The sequence below is a fragment of the Myxine glutinosa genome, chromosome 8 (genome assembly GCF_964187855.1).
Source record: "Myxine glutinosa chromosome 8, kmMyxGlut1.1, whole genome shotgun sequence".
Classification (NCBI taxonomy): Eukaryota; Metazoa; Chordata; class Myxini; order Myxiniformes; family Myxinidae; genus Myxine; species Myxine glutinosa.
The window spans coordinates 64,048,287-64,062,289 of record NC_136268.1 but is presented as its reverse complement, the minus strand read 5'-3'; the positions used below and the strand labels follow the sequence as shown (position 1 = coordinate 64,062,289).

At 42.8% G+C, this 14,003-nt stretch overlaps 1 protein-coding gene across 2 annotated transcripts; it reads right to left on the bottom strand.

Annotated features, from left to right (window-relative positions):
- Positions 1-10,441: 10,441 nt before the first annotated feature.
- LOC144893288 (gamma-synuclein-like) lies at positions 10,442-13,779 on the bottom strand. Of its 2 annotated transcripts, XM_078783343.1 has the most exons (6): positions 13,504-13,779; positions 13,268-13,400; positions 12,818-12,859; positions 12,138-12,268; positions 11,781-11,825; positions 10,442-11,094 (listed from the first exon to the last, which is right to left on the bottom strand). In XM_078783343.1, exons 2-6 carry the CDS (start codon positions 13,386-13,388, stop codon positions 11,080-11,082), a joined length of 354 nt encoding a protein of 117 aa, XP_078639469.1. In that variant the 5' UTR covers positions 13,389-13,400; positions 13,504-13,779; the 3' UTR covers positions 10,442-11,079. The 2 variants fall into 2 exon arrangements, with proteins under 2 accessions (XP_078639469.1, XP_078639470.1); XM_078783344.1 differs by lacking the exon at positions 12,818-12,859.
- Between the last annotated feature and the right edge of the window lie 224 nt (positions 13,780-14,003).

Sequence of the window (14,003 nt, the reverse complement as noted above, 5' to 3'; positions counted from 1 at the left end):
AGACCAATGTCTCAAGTGTCAGAAAAGGTGTGATGGACATCTGAGAACGGTAGCTTAGTGCCCGGATGGACGCCATCTTTGAAACCACCCAGCTCGAAAATGCCCATTTGGTGGGGTACATTGTTGCACGTGTATCTGGACTTCTATACTAGCTATCGATGTGCGGTTGACGACTAAATATACGTCCGATGTGTACCGTCTAAATAAAAAATAATATGAAGCATTTTGTTTTAGATTAATTATTATAAAAATCAATTATCGAAAAAAAATCATATATTTTTCAATATTTTATTATTAGACTTGTACTTTTTTTAGTGAAACAACACTGGTATGATTTTCCAAATTATGCATTGTGCTACACCGTTTATCTGTCTATAAAAATAACTCAAAAACTAAAACGTATCATCCACCACGAGTTTACACAAAAAATATATGAAAAGGCATGCACTTTCCACAAACCGAAACTATGTCAGTTGGAATTTCCCGCCGATAAATCAACCCACAGAACCCAGTGCCGAAAGTGACGTCAGTCTATTCTATATCTATATTCTATATTCTATATCTCAGTCTGAGATTTGTTGCGGTGACCTGATTAATTTCTGAGGGGGGGGGGGGGGGGGTGGGTGGCTTAAGAACTAAAAGTGAACATGTTAGATGGCGCCACATACAACTCTATTATGGAGTTGTATTGTGGCGCCATCTAACATGTTCACTGACTTGGATGAGTATGTCTATGTAAGCTGGCGAGCTTTTCGGATATCGGAGTAATCTAACGTCAGTCTTTTTGTTCTTTCAGCTGAGATGGCCGGTGTCGAGGCGAAACGGGCGAAGATTGAACCTGAGTCCGGAACGTGCATCCTGTGCAGCAAGAAGTCGCCACTCTCTGAACTAAGCAAGGCAGCGGGCAACAGTTCTTGGAAGACATTGTGTGACGCAGCCGCAGTTAGAAACTTTTATCCAATTCTAAAGCTAGTCCAAGAAGGCGCAGTTGAACTTCCTAATATTCCAATATTATACCATAGGGCTTGTAGATCAAACTTCACTCACAAAAACCACCTAGCTACTTTGACCAATGCAGCTAGAAGTTCTTCAGTTGATACTGGCGATGCGGTGCGACGGCGATCATCACGGGAAGAGACAGGATCAACTTCAACGGTCTACGATGATAAATGCATTTTTTGCCAGCGTGCTTCAAAATTCATAAAAGGCAGTCGTACCCGTGAAACAGTTGTCTTGGCTGTTGAACTTCGAGCAGATAAGACAATAAGAGATGCTGCGACAGCTCGCAATGATGAGAGAGTTTTGGCATTGACTACACGAGATATGGTTGCAGCTGAGGCTCACTACCACTTCTCCTGCTATAGAAACTACACACGGCCCCAAAAACCTCAAGTAGAAACTGACATTGAAGATAATATCGAGAAAAAAGAAATGATACGATGTATATTCAATTTCATTCGCACTGACTTGTTCTTGAACCCGAGGATTGTTCCAATAGTTGATGTTGCAACAGATATCCTGTCTTCAGATACATTTTCAGTTGATGTTCGTGACTCCATCAAGAAGAATCTGCAGCGCACATTACAAAGAGAGTTTGGAGAATCGCTCATCTTCTTCAATGTGAAACACCGTGTATACTTGATGCCCGATAATCTGACAAAGCGAGAGATTGCTGCAGAGTGCGTAAACCTGAAAGCAGAAGTGAAAGCATTTGAACGAACGGACGGTGAAAGTAACATTGTGCGTGCAGCTACTTCACTGCGACACCAGATCAAAGATGCTCATTACAATGAACGTTGGCCGCCTCAGCCAGCAGAACTCACTTCAGATTACGTGAAGATACCAGATTCTCTTCGTGTATTTCTGCATACTTTGATTTGCGGGAGTGGGGGTAGCTCTGCGCGTGCCGACACACTGGTATGGTCGATGGCTCAAGATATCATCAATGCTGTACACCGGGGTACCATCAGAACATCGAAGCATGTCCTACTTCCGTGGGTCATGAAAACGCTCACCGGTAATACAGAGGTCATCAGAATATTGAATCGACTCGGGCACGGATGTTCGTACACAGTTCTGGAAGAAATCGAGACAGCGCTATGCATAGACAAATTAGCAAGTGTGGAGAAAGATACAGTACCACTTCCGTCACATGTGCACCCTTCGGTCCCGACTGTATTAGCATTCGATAACATCGACAGGCTAGAGGAATCGCTGAGTGGTGGCGGAACATCGCATCGCGTCAACGGTATCATCGTCCAACCGAAGTCGCAGTCGTGTTTGCCGCCCCAACCTCCATCGGCAGTATCCAAAGCAGATAAGAAGCGATCTATCCCGTCATCCAGCGATTTAGTTCCAATATACAGCGGTGGGAAACGAGAGGGCCCACCTGCAATCAAGCCTGCAGATCTTTCTGACACTCTTGCAGGCGCAACATCCCTTGCGCAGCGCCGAAATCACGTATGGATTATGACTCGCATGCTGGAACCTGCGACCAGACAATCAGTTCGTGGACTGGTTTCAACATCATGACTAGAGATCGTGTTCAGGTGACGGAAGATGTAGTTGGCTACCTACCGACTATAAACGCGCCTGCCACAGATATGGCAACAGTGCAAGAAATCCTCAGAGAAGCTCTGAACATCATGTCATCACTTCAGCTTGAGCGTATACCGGTGGTGCTAGACCAGGCACTATTTGCTAAGGCGACCGAAATAGCATGGAAAGATGTCGATCGATATGGAAGAATCGTGCTCATGATGGGGAACTTCCATACCATCTGTAACTTCATGTCGAGCATTGGGAAAATGTTTGGAGATGCAGGCCTTCGGGATGTAGCTGTTGAGTCAGGAGTAATCGCTGAAGGTTCCATCAACAGGGTTCTGGAAGGCAAGCAATACAACCGTGCTGTGCGACTCCACAAGTTGATGTACGAGGCACTAATGCGCATCATTTGGAAGGGCTTCCAGGTGTGGATAGAAAGCAATCATCCTGACAAGGAACCCCAGATTCGAAGCACTGACCTCAAAATTCGCAGCATCAAGGAGGATGTTTGCCACGAGACTCTCGCTGCTGCTCTCGATGATGATTCATGTGTACAGAGCTTTGACATGTTCGCGAAATACCTACATTTTCTGCGAACCAAACATGGAGACCTGGCTCGCTTCTGGATGATGTATATTGATATGGTAGAGACCCTGCTGGGGTTGATTCGTGCGGATAGAGAAGGCGACTGGATGCTTCACTTGGCTTGTGTCAGAAGAGTGATCCCTTGGTGTTTCGCAATGAACAAGGTGAACTATGCTAGATATCTACCAGTGTACTATGCACAGATGACGCAACTCCACGAAACATGCCCCGAGTTGTACAGGCATTTCAATCAAGGCTACTTCTCCGTACAGCTTAGACCAGGGAATCCATTTGCCAGAATCGCTGTTGATCAGACAACAGAAGAAACAGTAAACAAAGATACGCAAACAGCTGGAGGAACACGAGGTTTTAGTCTTCGACAAGGGGCTGTGTCACGATACTATCTAACTGCAGAAAATCGGGCTACTGCACTGAGGCAACTACGAGAAACTATCCTTGTGAATGGCAGCGACACATCTCACGCCAAGCACCCTGACTTGTCTACTTCTCGCATCAAACGTGATGAGTCTGGCGTCACAGCTATCTGTGATCTACTGGAAAATGACTGGACCAATCCATTCGCCGATGATCCGTCATGTCTTCTCAGTATATCTACCGGAGCGGCTGCGAGGGAGGACGTTTCTAATGACCTACTCAACACCCTGCAAAAGGGGGAAGCGGCGTATCAAAGCTTCCAGAAACGTCTTGAAGAGGGAACAGGCTTTCATGACACATTGAACAAGCTAAACTTGAAGACCTTTGGTAAGATCAAGCAGAAAGTTGTGAAGGGCACAAACAAGGAGATCGTCCTGAGAGCTGACAGACAACTGTTTGCCACCATGATACTCATCGCCAAGACAAGGAACCTCGACATGCAACTTGTCCTTTGTCACCCACTAGGGCCGTTACCATGGTCTTTGGCAAACGTTGATGCGTCAATGAAAAAAACGAACAAAGCTGCACTTGCGAAACACATGGAAGGTCTTGTGGAACCAGCCGAGAACGTTGACAAGCGAAGTGCAACAATAATTGATGCGATGGCTCTCATACAAAAGATGCATGGCGAGAACGACACGTTCGAAGAACTATCTGACCGCATCCTTGCTGCAGCGCTTCACGCTGGTCAAGGCAGTGAGCGCATCGATGTTGTCTTTGACACATACACAGAAGAATCCATCAAAGCAGCTGAGCGTGTGAACCGCGGTTCAAATGAAAGCATCAGTTTCAGCGAGATCAGACCCGCACACAAAATCATGAACTGGCGGCGTCTCCTTGCTTGCAGCCAGACAAAGGAGAAACTGGTTGTGTTTCTGGCGGAGTCATGGAAACATGAAACAAATCGCGAAAAGCTAGGCAACAGAACACTGTATGTCACCTGTGGTGAAAAATGTCTGGTACTGACCCGCGATAGGTGGAAGTTGGTGCAAGCACTCGAATGTAGCCACGAGGAAGCAGACACGCGTATGTTTCTCCACGCAAAGCACGCCGCTACCCACTACAAGACGATCATCTTAGTGGCAGATGACACCGACGTTCTGATCATCAGTCTTCATCTCAGCAGAACCATCGATAGTCAGCTCTTCATCAGACGAGGAACAAAGGTTCGAGTCAGAATGATCGACGTTGGAAAGTTGGCTGCGGTATTGGGGTCTGGAGTTTGCAGTGCATTGCCAGGGCTTCATGCATGGAGCGGGTGTGACACTGTGAGTGCTCTGGCTAGCCAAGGAAAGATAAAGGCTTTGAAGCTTGTGCAAGCGAATGAGCTGTATCTTCAAGCATTCACAGATCTGGGATCTTCGTGGAATGTACCAACAGACGTCTTCAATAGCATTCAGGCCTTCACGTGTCAGCTGTACGCCAAGAACACGAAGATCGTCGGTGTTAATTCACTCCGTTATCACATGTTCTGTGCAAAGAAGGGCCAGATCGAATCTGGACAATTGCCGCCTTGTGAAGACTCCTTGATGCAGCATACGCTTAGGGCCAACTATCAGGCGGCTATCTGGCGACGCAGCCTTGAAAACCTACCAGACGTCCCAACACCATCAGCAGGACATGGTTGGGAACTCGATGATGGCGGTTCGCTCACAATCCGATGGATGGCGGGTCTACCAGCTCCAGATGTCGTCTTGAATCTCATCTCATGCACATGCAGAAGGACGTGTCGACCGTCAGATTGCTCCTGCATACTGAATGGGTTGAAGTGCACTGTTGTGTGTAAGCTGCAGGGATGCTCCAACATGGTGCAGGATGATGCTATCGTGGCTCAGGATGCCAATGACTCTGATGGCGACTCTGATGATTAACTTTGTGTGCACTGTATATTGTATAGCATATGTTGTTCTCTATTATAATGCAGGCCAAATTGCCTGAAAATCTTTATAGACAGATAAACGGTTTAGCAAAATGTATAATTTGGAAGATCATACCGGTGTTATTTGACTAAAACATGACATGTTCAATGATACCTCCGCTTGCTTATTAGGAATATACATCGTATGGTGTTAAAATCAGCTCCATAAGTCTTTCCAAACTCTAGTAATGAATAATTAATATAATTGGCGGCCATTTTGAAATCCAAGATGGCCACCAAAGTGCAGATTTCCTATGTAACAATTTCTGCCTGCTTATTAGATATCGTATGGTGTTAAAATCCTCTCCGTACGACATTCCTAACTTGCGTTATCGTCAGAATAGATAATGCCAGCGGCGGCCTAAGTCATTTTATGCCTCTTTACATTTATTTGTTGTAAACTCGTGGTGGATGATATGTTTTAGTTTTTTAGTTATTTTTATAGACAGATAAACGGTGTAGCACAATGCATAATTTGGAAAATCATACCAGTGTTGTTTCACTAAAAAAAGTACAAGTCTAATAATAAAATATTGAAAAATATATGATTTTTTTTCGATAATTGATTTTTATAATAATTAATCTAAAACAAAATGCTTCATATTATTTTTTATTTAGACGGTACACATCGGACGTATATTTAGTCGTCAACCGCACATCGATAGCTAGTATAGAAGTCCAGATACACGTGCAACAATGTACCCCACCAAATGGGCATTTTCGAGCTGGGTGGTTTCAAAGATGGCGTCCATCCGGGCACTAAGCTACCGTTCTCAGATGTCCATCACACCTTTTCTGACACTTGAGACATTGGTCTAATGGAAAATCATAATGAGAATTACTCCCCCCGCCGGAGCATTACTTTTGGTCTGGCTCAAGGACTAATAGGAGAAAATCCCAAAATCCAGATGTGCAAAGCTCACACAGACATACCCAAGAAGACTCAAAGCTGTAATCGCTGCCAAAGGCGATTCTACAAAGTATTGACTCAGGGGGTTGAATACTTATGTAAATTAGATATTTCTGTACCTGTATTTCATTTTCATTGTATTTGTAAAGAATTTCGAAAAACATGTTTTCACTTTGTCATTATGTGGTACTTTGTGTAGATCGGTGACAAATATTTTAAAATTAATCCATTTTAAATTCAGGCTGTAACACAACAAAATGTGAAAAAGTTAAGGGGTGGGAATACTCTCTGAAGTCACTGCAAATCCAAGATCAATGCTCACCTACACTCATTCGTTCCTCTTTTTCCTGCATATGGAATCAACTTGCACATCTTCTTAAGTCTCATTCAAGACAGCTGTTCACCACCATCTCAGATCGTCCCCAATCCAAGACCATGATATTTTCTACCCTTGTTAATCCCGTCCAAATTTAGCAGTTTCTCCTCCTTGGAGTTTCCTTCTCCATAAATACGTGTTTTTCATCCTGTTGTTGTCTGTTCCTTCCTGATCTGTTCAGTGTGCTAGCTCTTCCATGAACCTAGAGTTTGTATTCAAAACAAGTACAAAAAGTTTTAATTAAAACAAAAGCCGCGTCGATGTTACACAATGCCTAGATGCAGCTGTGCCTATAACGTCGATGTTATAGGCACAGGACATTCCTATTGATTCGATTACTTGATGTTATTTTTGTGCAAAGTGAAAATATATCTCGGCAATTTCCCGTGTGTGGCGACGAATTTTTAATATATCTCGGCATTTTCCCGTCTGTTATTTCAGGCGGTGTATGACTGACCATGCCGCGATTTAAAAAAATATATATCGGCAATTTCCCGTGTGTGACGACACGTGAACGAAGCTATGCTCCTCTCTCCACATTATTGTGACGACGTATAAATTAAATATTTCATCGTGACGATTGTCATCAAATGGACGAATTTTTAATATATCTCGGCATTTTCCCGTCTGTTATTTCGGGCGGTGTATGACTGACCATGCCGCGATTTAAACAAAATATATATATCTCGGCATTTTCCCATCTGTTATTTCGGGCGGTGTATGACTGACCATGCCGCGATTTAAAAAAAAAAATCTCAATGGACTTGAAGTTACAGGCCTTTGAGAATTCATTTCGTTCTATACACAAAGAATTAAGTTAAGCACCCCCCCGTTTTTTTACAACCTCGCACATTACAAGTTTGTTGTCGTCAAAACAGTGTAATATACCCATGATATTGCTATATTTTCTGGAGAAGTGATATTATGGTCACATAAAAACATAACAATCATGCCGTTTTCAATATTTTATTCTGAATAATTTAAGGTGAAAATTTTTGGGAATTTTAGGCATATTTTCACCTCAATTTAAGTATGGAGCTATAGGTCCATCACGGACAGTGTGGATGACGTTTATGTTTTCTAACGTACAGTCATTGTTCTGAGAAGACCTCTAGCGATCTTTGCGTCAATAACGTGTGTAGGACCCACGTGATCGGATCACTGACTCAACCCTACGTCTCATAGACCCTGTAAGCCGTCGTATGCGTTGCTGTGGCAGGTTGTTCCATTCCCGATGTAATGCACGTTCCAATTCATCCAGATTGGCTATTGGAGGGACCATCTTCGCAATTTGTCGTCCCAACATGTCCCAAACGTGCTCGAGGGGGTTCAGGTCAGGACTGTACGCAGGCCAGGGGATGGTTGTCACAGCACCTTGCTCCATCCGATCACGTGGGTCCTACACACGTTATTGACGCAAAGATCGCTAGAGGTCTTCTCAGAACAATGACTGTACGTTAGAAAACATAAACGTCATCCACACTGTCCGTGATGGACCTATAGCTCCATACTTAAATTGAGGTGAAAATATGCCTAAAATTCCCAAAAAATTTCACCTTAAATTATTCAGAATAAAATATTGAAAACGGCATGATTGTTATGTTTTTATGTGACCATAATATCACTTCTCCAGAAAATATAGCAATATCATGGGTATATTACACTGTTTTGACGACAACAAACTTGTAATGTGCGAGGTTGTAAAAAAACGGGGGGGTGCTTAACTTAATTCTTTGTGTATATAAAGGGCAACTTTCATCGGATTTTCTTCCCGTTTTTTTCAACCGAGTCTAAAACTATGTTAGCGACTGTGAAAAATGGAATGATATATCGAATTTGATTTGAAATAAAACTGTGTGAAAGAGGAAGACACCACGGGCCTACAAAACAGGCCTCAAAGCTATGCGAGTTAATAAAATGGTGGATATTTGTTTATATGAAGCCTCTCCCAAAATGGGTGGAGCTATGGTTCCCAGAATGGGTGGAGCTTTGAGGTTTTGTCTTCTCTGCAAGAACAAGAACAAGAAGAAGAAGAACAAGAAGAACAACAACAACAGCAGAGGGCACTCTATTAGCAGCGTCTGCGACGCGGCTAAAAAGTCTATTTACCTATTTGCTATGGGCATATTTTCCGATGGGCCTGCTCCTTTATTGAGATTTCCGTGTATTTATTGCATAATGAATATGCGTTCCTGCATTACAACGTGATAACGATATACCTGTTGTTTGCATGAGTGCATTTTTTATTGATGGATGATTGAAGTAAAACAAACAAATCATTCGAAAATTAATTTGTCCTCTGAGCAGAAGGGCTAAAACAGAAACGCGTTAAATATAAATGATTTTGATTGTTTCTAAAGAGCATGCTGGTCTTGTACAACAGATCGGGTCTGAATGTGTTGGAACTGAGACAATTCATCCATGTACTTTTGGATTATTGGAGTCGCTATCGGTACTGTCCCTTTTCCAACTACACCCTGAACGACTCCAGGTGAACGTACACGAACTCTGAATGATCACAGTTTAACTTAGACCAAACCTGAACGATCACTGTTGAATTTAGACGAAGCTGAATTTAGGCCAAATCTGAATGACCACAGTTGAATTCAGACCAAAGTTGATTTTTGACCAAAGCTGAATGATCACAATTAAATTTTTGATCAACGTTGATTTTCAACCAAATCTGAATGATCCAAAATTTAAACCAAAGCTGATTTTAGACCAAATCTGAATGATCACAGTTGAATTTAAACCAAAGCTGATTTTAGACCAAATCTGAATGATCACAGTAGAATTTCGACCAAAGTTGTTTTCAACCAAATCTGAATGATCACAGTTGAATTTAAACCAAAGCTGATTTTAGACCAAAGATGAATGATCACAGTGTAATTTAGACCAAAGCTGAATTTATGTCAAAATTAATTTAGACCAAGTTGATTCTTGATCAAATCTGAATTATGACACCTGAGTTTAGACCAATTCTGAATGATCACAGTTGAATTTAGACCAAAGTTAATTTTACACCAAAGCTGAATTATTACAGTTGAATTTAGACCAAAGTTTATTTTGATTAATTCTGAATGATCACAGTTGAATTTAAACCCAAGTTGATTTTAGACCAAATCTGAATGATCACTGTTTAACTTGGACCAAAGCTGAATGATCACAGTTGAATTTAGACTAATGCAGATTGATCACCGTTGAAATTAGATCAAAGCTGAATGGTTTCAGCTAAATTTAGACTAAACATCTCCAGAATAAAATATTTCATTAACGAGAACTCTGCACATTTTGTAAGGAGCTAATGTTTCCCACCTTCAAATTGCAGACACAGATGTAATTATTTATCTTATCTTCTGTCAAATTCATAATGATCCCAACTGTTTAGGATGAATTTGTGTGAGAATTATTTTTAACCATAATTTTTATCAAAAATGTTTCAGGGCATCTGCATGAAGACATGCCAGTGCAGATACTTTTAACATGAATAACAAGGAGCTTAGTTGCGAGTAATGGACAACTCAGGATATTATGTGAACTTCGAACCTGGGGTAACCATCATGAGGCAAGTGCTTGGATGGGATGGGCAAACTGCAGGATAACAAAAATAATGCACAAGATATAACTTCCTCAAGAAAAACCTGCAAAGTAAGAATAATATAGAAGGCTTAGGTCTATTTCAGATCATTTTATTCGCTCACTTTATTTCAATACATGGTACGAAATGTGATCAGTAAGTCCATGGACCCAGATTAAGAAGTTATCGACTAACATTAACGAAGCATTTTTCTACACGTTTATTTGTTTGTTTTTTCAGACGTATTTTGTGTTTCAACTATGCTGGGCCATGGGCAAACTGATCAAGATTCGTACATCAACGGCAAGTTGGAACTTTCCATCACGCTGTGACGTCATCCTATTCGGTGATGTGATTTCTGTCCCAAACATGCTTTGTACCCTTCAAAGTTAGACATTTATACATTCGAACAGCAAAACTCAATGTTACAATAAAATCGTGCCGAAAGAATCAATTACGCTGGACATAGGTTTAAAACATTGCACGACCATTAGATGCATTATTAGGTATAGTCTTTGAAAGAGGCAGGTGTGATCCAGACAAAGGTGCAGTGCAATTTGCTCCATGCTTTACCAGCAAGGCACACATTGCCTCTGTATGGATGCAGACGTTTGGAGGGACAGGGAAATAACTATTATAATAACTCTTTTTTTTTTTTTCCAAAAGCTACAAAGCTTTCTTGAGCCGGGCGAGCGGAGCAGCCGGGCGGGACATGGAGAGCGGAGAGAAGGAGCTCACGACTGTGCCACCTGCAAAACACAAGAAGGTGTGTAAACAGCAACAAGGCTTGCCATAATGAAATAATAAACTAGAGGTTCCAGGGAACCTGAACTCAACTGGTCTATATCAATATGGTTAGAATATGCATAATAGAACCACAAACTATATAGTTTATATGTGCTAAAGAGGTACAGTAACGTTGAAGGTTTGATCAAATTTGATCAGTATTTGTGACTTTTAGAGCTTGGACGTCGTCCAAACTGATGTTTATGGGTCGTCATGTCATAGGTCACGACGAGGTCATTTTTCGGACATCGTCAAAACCCGTAATATATGTGTTGAGGTTTGTTACATACTGTCTACACACCAAGTTTCAGCCTTCTAGCTACATTAGGAAGTACCAGATTGACAAAAATTTATTATTCCAATATGGCCGCCCTGCCACGCCCATTTTTGGGCGTGCAACGCCCAAATGCAATCCCAAACTAGTTTATGTCTTAAAGATGCTGCATAACAAGTTCCATCAAATTTAATCAATATTTGTGACTGAGCATAGACGTCGAATTGTTTACAGACGACAGACAGACGACGGACACTGGGTGTCGACAAAAACTCAGCTGCACATAGTCCAGTTGAGTTAATAAATAAATGGAAATGAATTTGAGATGTGCTGTTGGGAAGGAGTATGATGATGGTAGCGATTATAACGACCCACCTCAGCCGGTATCTCCTCCTTTAGTTGTTCAACAACTTCTTCACCCTGAGAAATTGGTGAAAGAAGGAAAAAAATAAAAATAAAAGGGGACGCAGAGGGACAAGGAAAGACAAATCTCACTCCAATTTTTTGCATTTGCACCCCAAACCCGTCCCAATACACCTGGTACTTTGCTCAGCTGCATCCTCAACCTACATCTTTATACCACAGGAAAGTTAAAACCTGCTGTATATTATTACATCCTAGTTGAATAAAAATCTCAGACAGAATAATGCACTAGAATCCATGACTCCGTATATCTCATGTCAAAGGGAGTACGCTTCAGGTCGATATGGCAAAGCCTTCAGATCTTTGTACCGTCGTTACGGTCTCGCCCATTGCATCGACGACAGTATCCATCCCCTCGGAGGTCTTATCAGTCGCTGTGGTCACCCCACCAGACACAATTCCTCCAACCGCCTGTGCTGATTCTCGTGTCTTCTCGGTCACTGCGCACAAATGAGAATCATTTACACCTGTTTGGAACATCATGCTCATTATGTACTTTATAGCAAAAAAACAACAACAACAACAATTGTTTTTGAAGAATTGTGAGGGTTATGCATAAATACATTGTTTAAGGCAGTGGTGGAGGGAGGGTCACACAGATGCCAGTCCTTTACAAAGTAGCTTAAACAGCCATCTTCGCACAGTATCCCACCTGATGCCATATTTCTGGCTCAGAAAAATAATTTCAAGAGAAACTTTTTGGTCTACATCTCACATACTGATAAGAGCACACCTGTTTGCGCATGGCATTTGGATAACAACGAATGCTTTACGTGTCCTCTATACCCTCGTGGAACTGCAGACATCATTGCACAACGGCCGCAACACTCCGGCAGAACATTTGGCAAGTGATATACGAGTCAAGAGCTCACAATTAGCTCTTTCATGTATCGTGTGAAAAGGAGCCAAAGTTTTCCCAGGCCAAAGGATCTATTGGCATGTCAAGGACACAAGGATTCGTTTCCCCAAAGGAGTTGTGATGTCCATACCTGTGTTCACACCGCTGACCACTCCTTCCTTTGTCTTGTTCCCTGTTGCGGAGACAAAATGATCTTGATGATTGTGCATCCTGATTCTGATCTAGTGATCTAATATATTGTAGATTTGCAGCAACAATTAAGGATGCTGCAGTTGTCAAGGTCATTGGATTACTCGTATCACCTCTGTCTGCCTTTACCTATTGCCGGTGTTAAGCGTGCCGTACGGAAGGTGATCGGAAGCGATAGTGCGAATAATAAGCACTTTAGCAGAGGTGCGGCTCGTCTCAGAGCAAACAGCGCTAATTCATCAAGATAGGCAGCAACTAAAATTGGATCATGCACCGATTATTCACCATGAAAATCCACCAATGTGTTTAGATGGATGTCAGCGATCGTCCAATCATTCTGCGGCATCACCAACTCGGATGATCGGACGAAGACCACAGCGCAGGTACTCACCTACATACATCACACCTTCCTTGGTCTTTTCGGCTGCTTCCGCCACTCCCTGCTTCGTTTTCTCTGCCGCAGCGACGACTCCCTCCTTGGCAATGGAGAATCCCTTCTTGAACACATCCATTGTGTGATTCCGCTGCGGATTAAAAACAAAGAGAGAGAGAGATATACAAGGGTCAGGGAGAGCGGGCGCACTGCCGTACGGTACCGATTGCCGCATTAAGGGGCGGCGCCCTCACCTCTCGTAGGGGATGCTGCAACGATGCGCAGGATCACAGCGTCCGTGGACCCTTATATAGGGTGGGGCTGGCCGAGGAGCTTGATGGGCACCACGTGCGCACCCCACAACCCCCAACCATACTCGACTTAATCTGCCCCCCCCCCCACTGTGCATTCTCCATTCCTCGTTACTCTTTAATGGAGCTGGAGACCTCTGCTCAGGTATATCTGTCCAGGTAAATGCAGGGAGCGAGCAGCCAACGTGCGCCCGGAATGGCAGAGAACGATTTGTCCATGTGATCTGTTTGTTTTATGCTCGATCGATAATTCCACCTCATAGGTTCATCCCATGTTCGATGTGTGCGTGCCGGATGTTTAACGAGCGCATAAAGCATGCAATTGTTGACGGGTTGCGATTTCGACATCATGAACAAGCTGATCTGGAGAACATGATCGGCAGGCAATGGCATGATGTGCCGCAGCCTGGAAGGGGTTAGGGTTGTCTGGAAGGCTGATAGTG

What these genes read in the sequence shown, in the direction of transcription:
- LOC144893288 (XM_078783343.1), bottom strand. Translation starts at nt 13,388, where the DNA reads ATGGATGTGTTCAAGAAGGGATTCTCCATTGCCAAGGAGGGAGTCGTC. An exon ending in GGAAGGTGTGATGTATGTAG is followed by an intron (nt 12,860 to 13,267) that starts GTGAGTACCTGC and finishes TCTCCGCAACAG; the next exon opens with GGAACAAGACAAAGGAAGGA. An exon ending in TGGGCGAGACCGTAACGACG is followed by an intron (nt 11,826 to 12,137) that starts GTACAAAGATCT and finishes CCAATTTCTCAG; the next exon opens with GGTGAAGAAGTTGTTGAACA.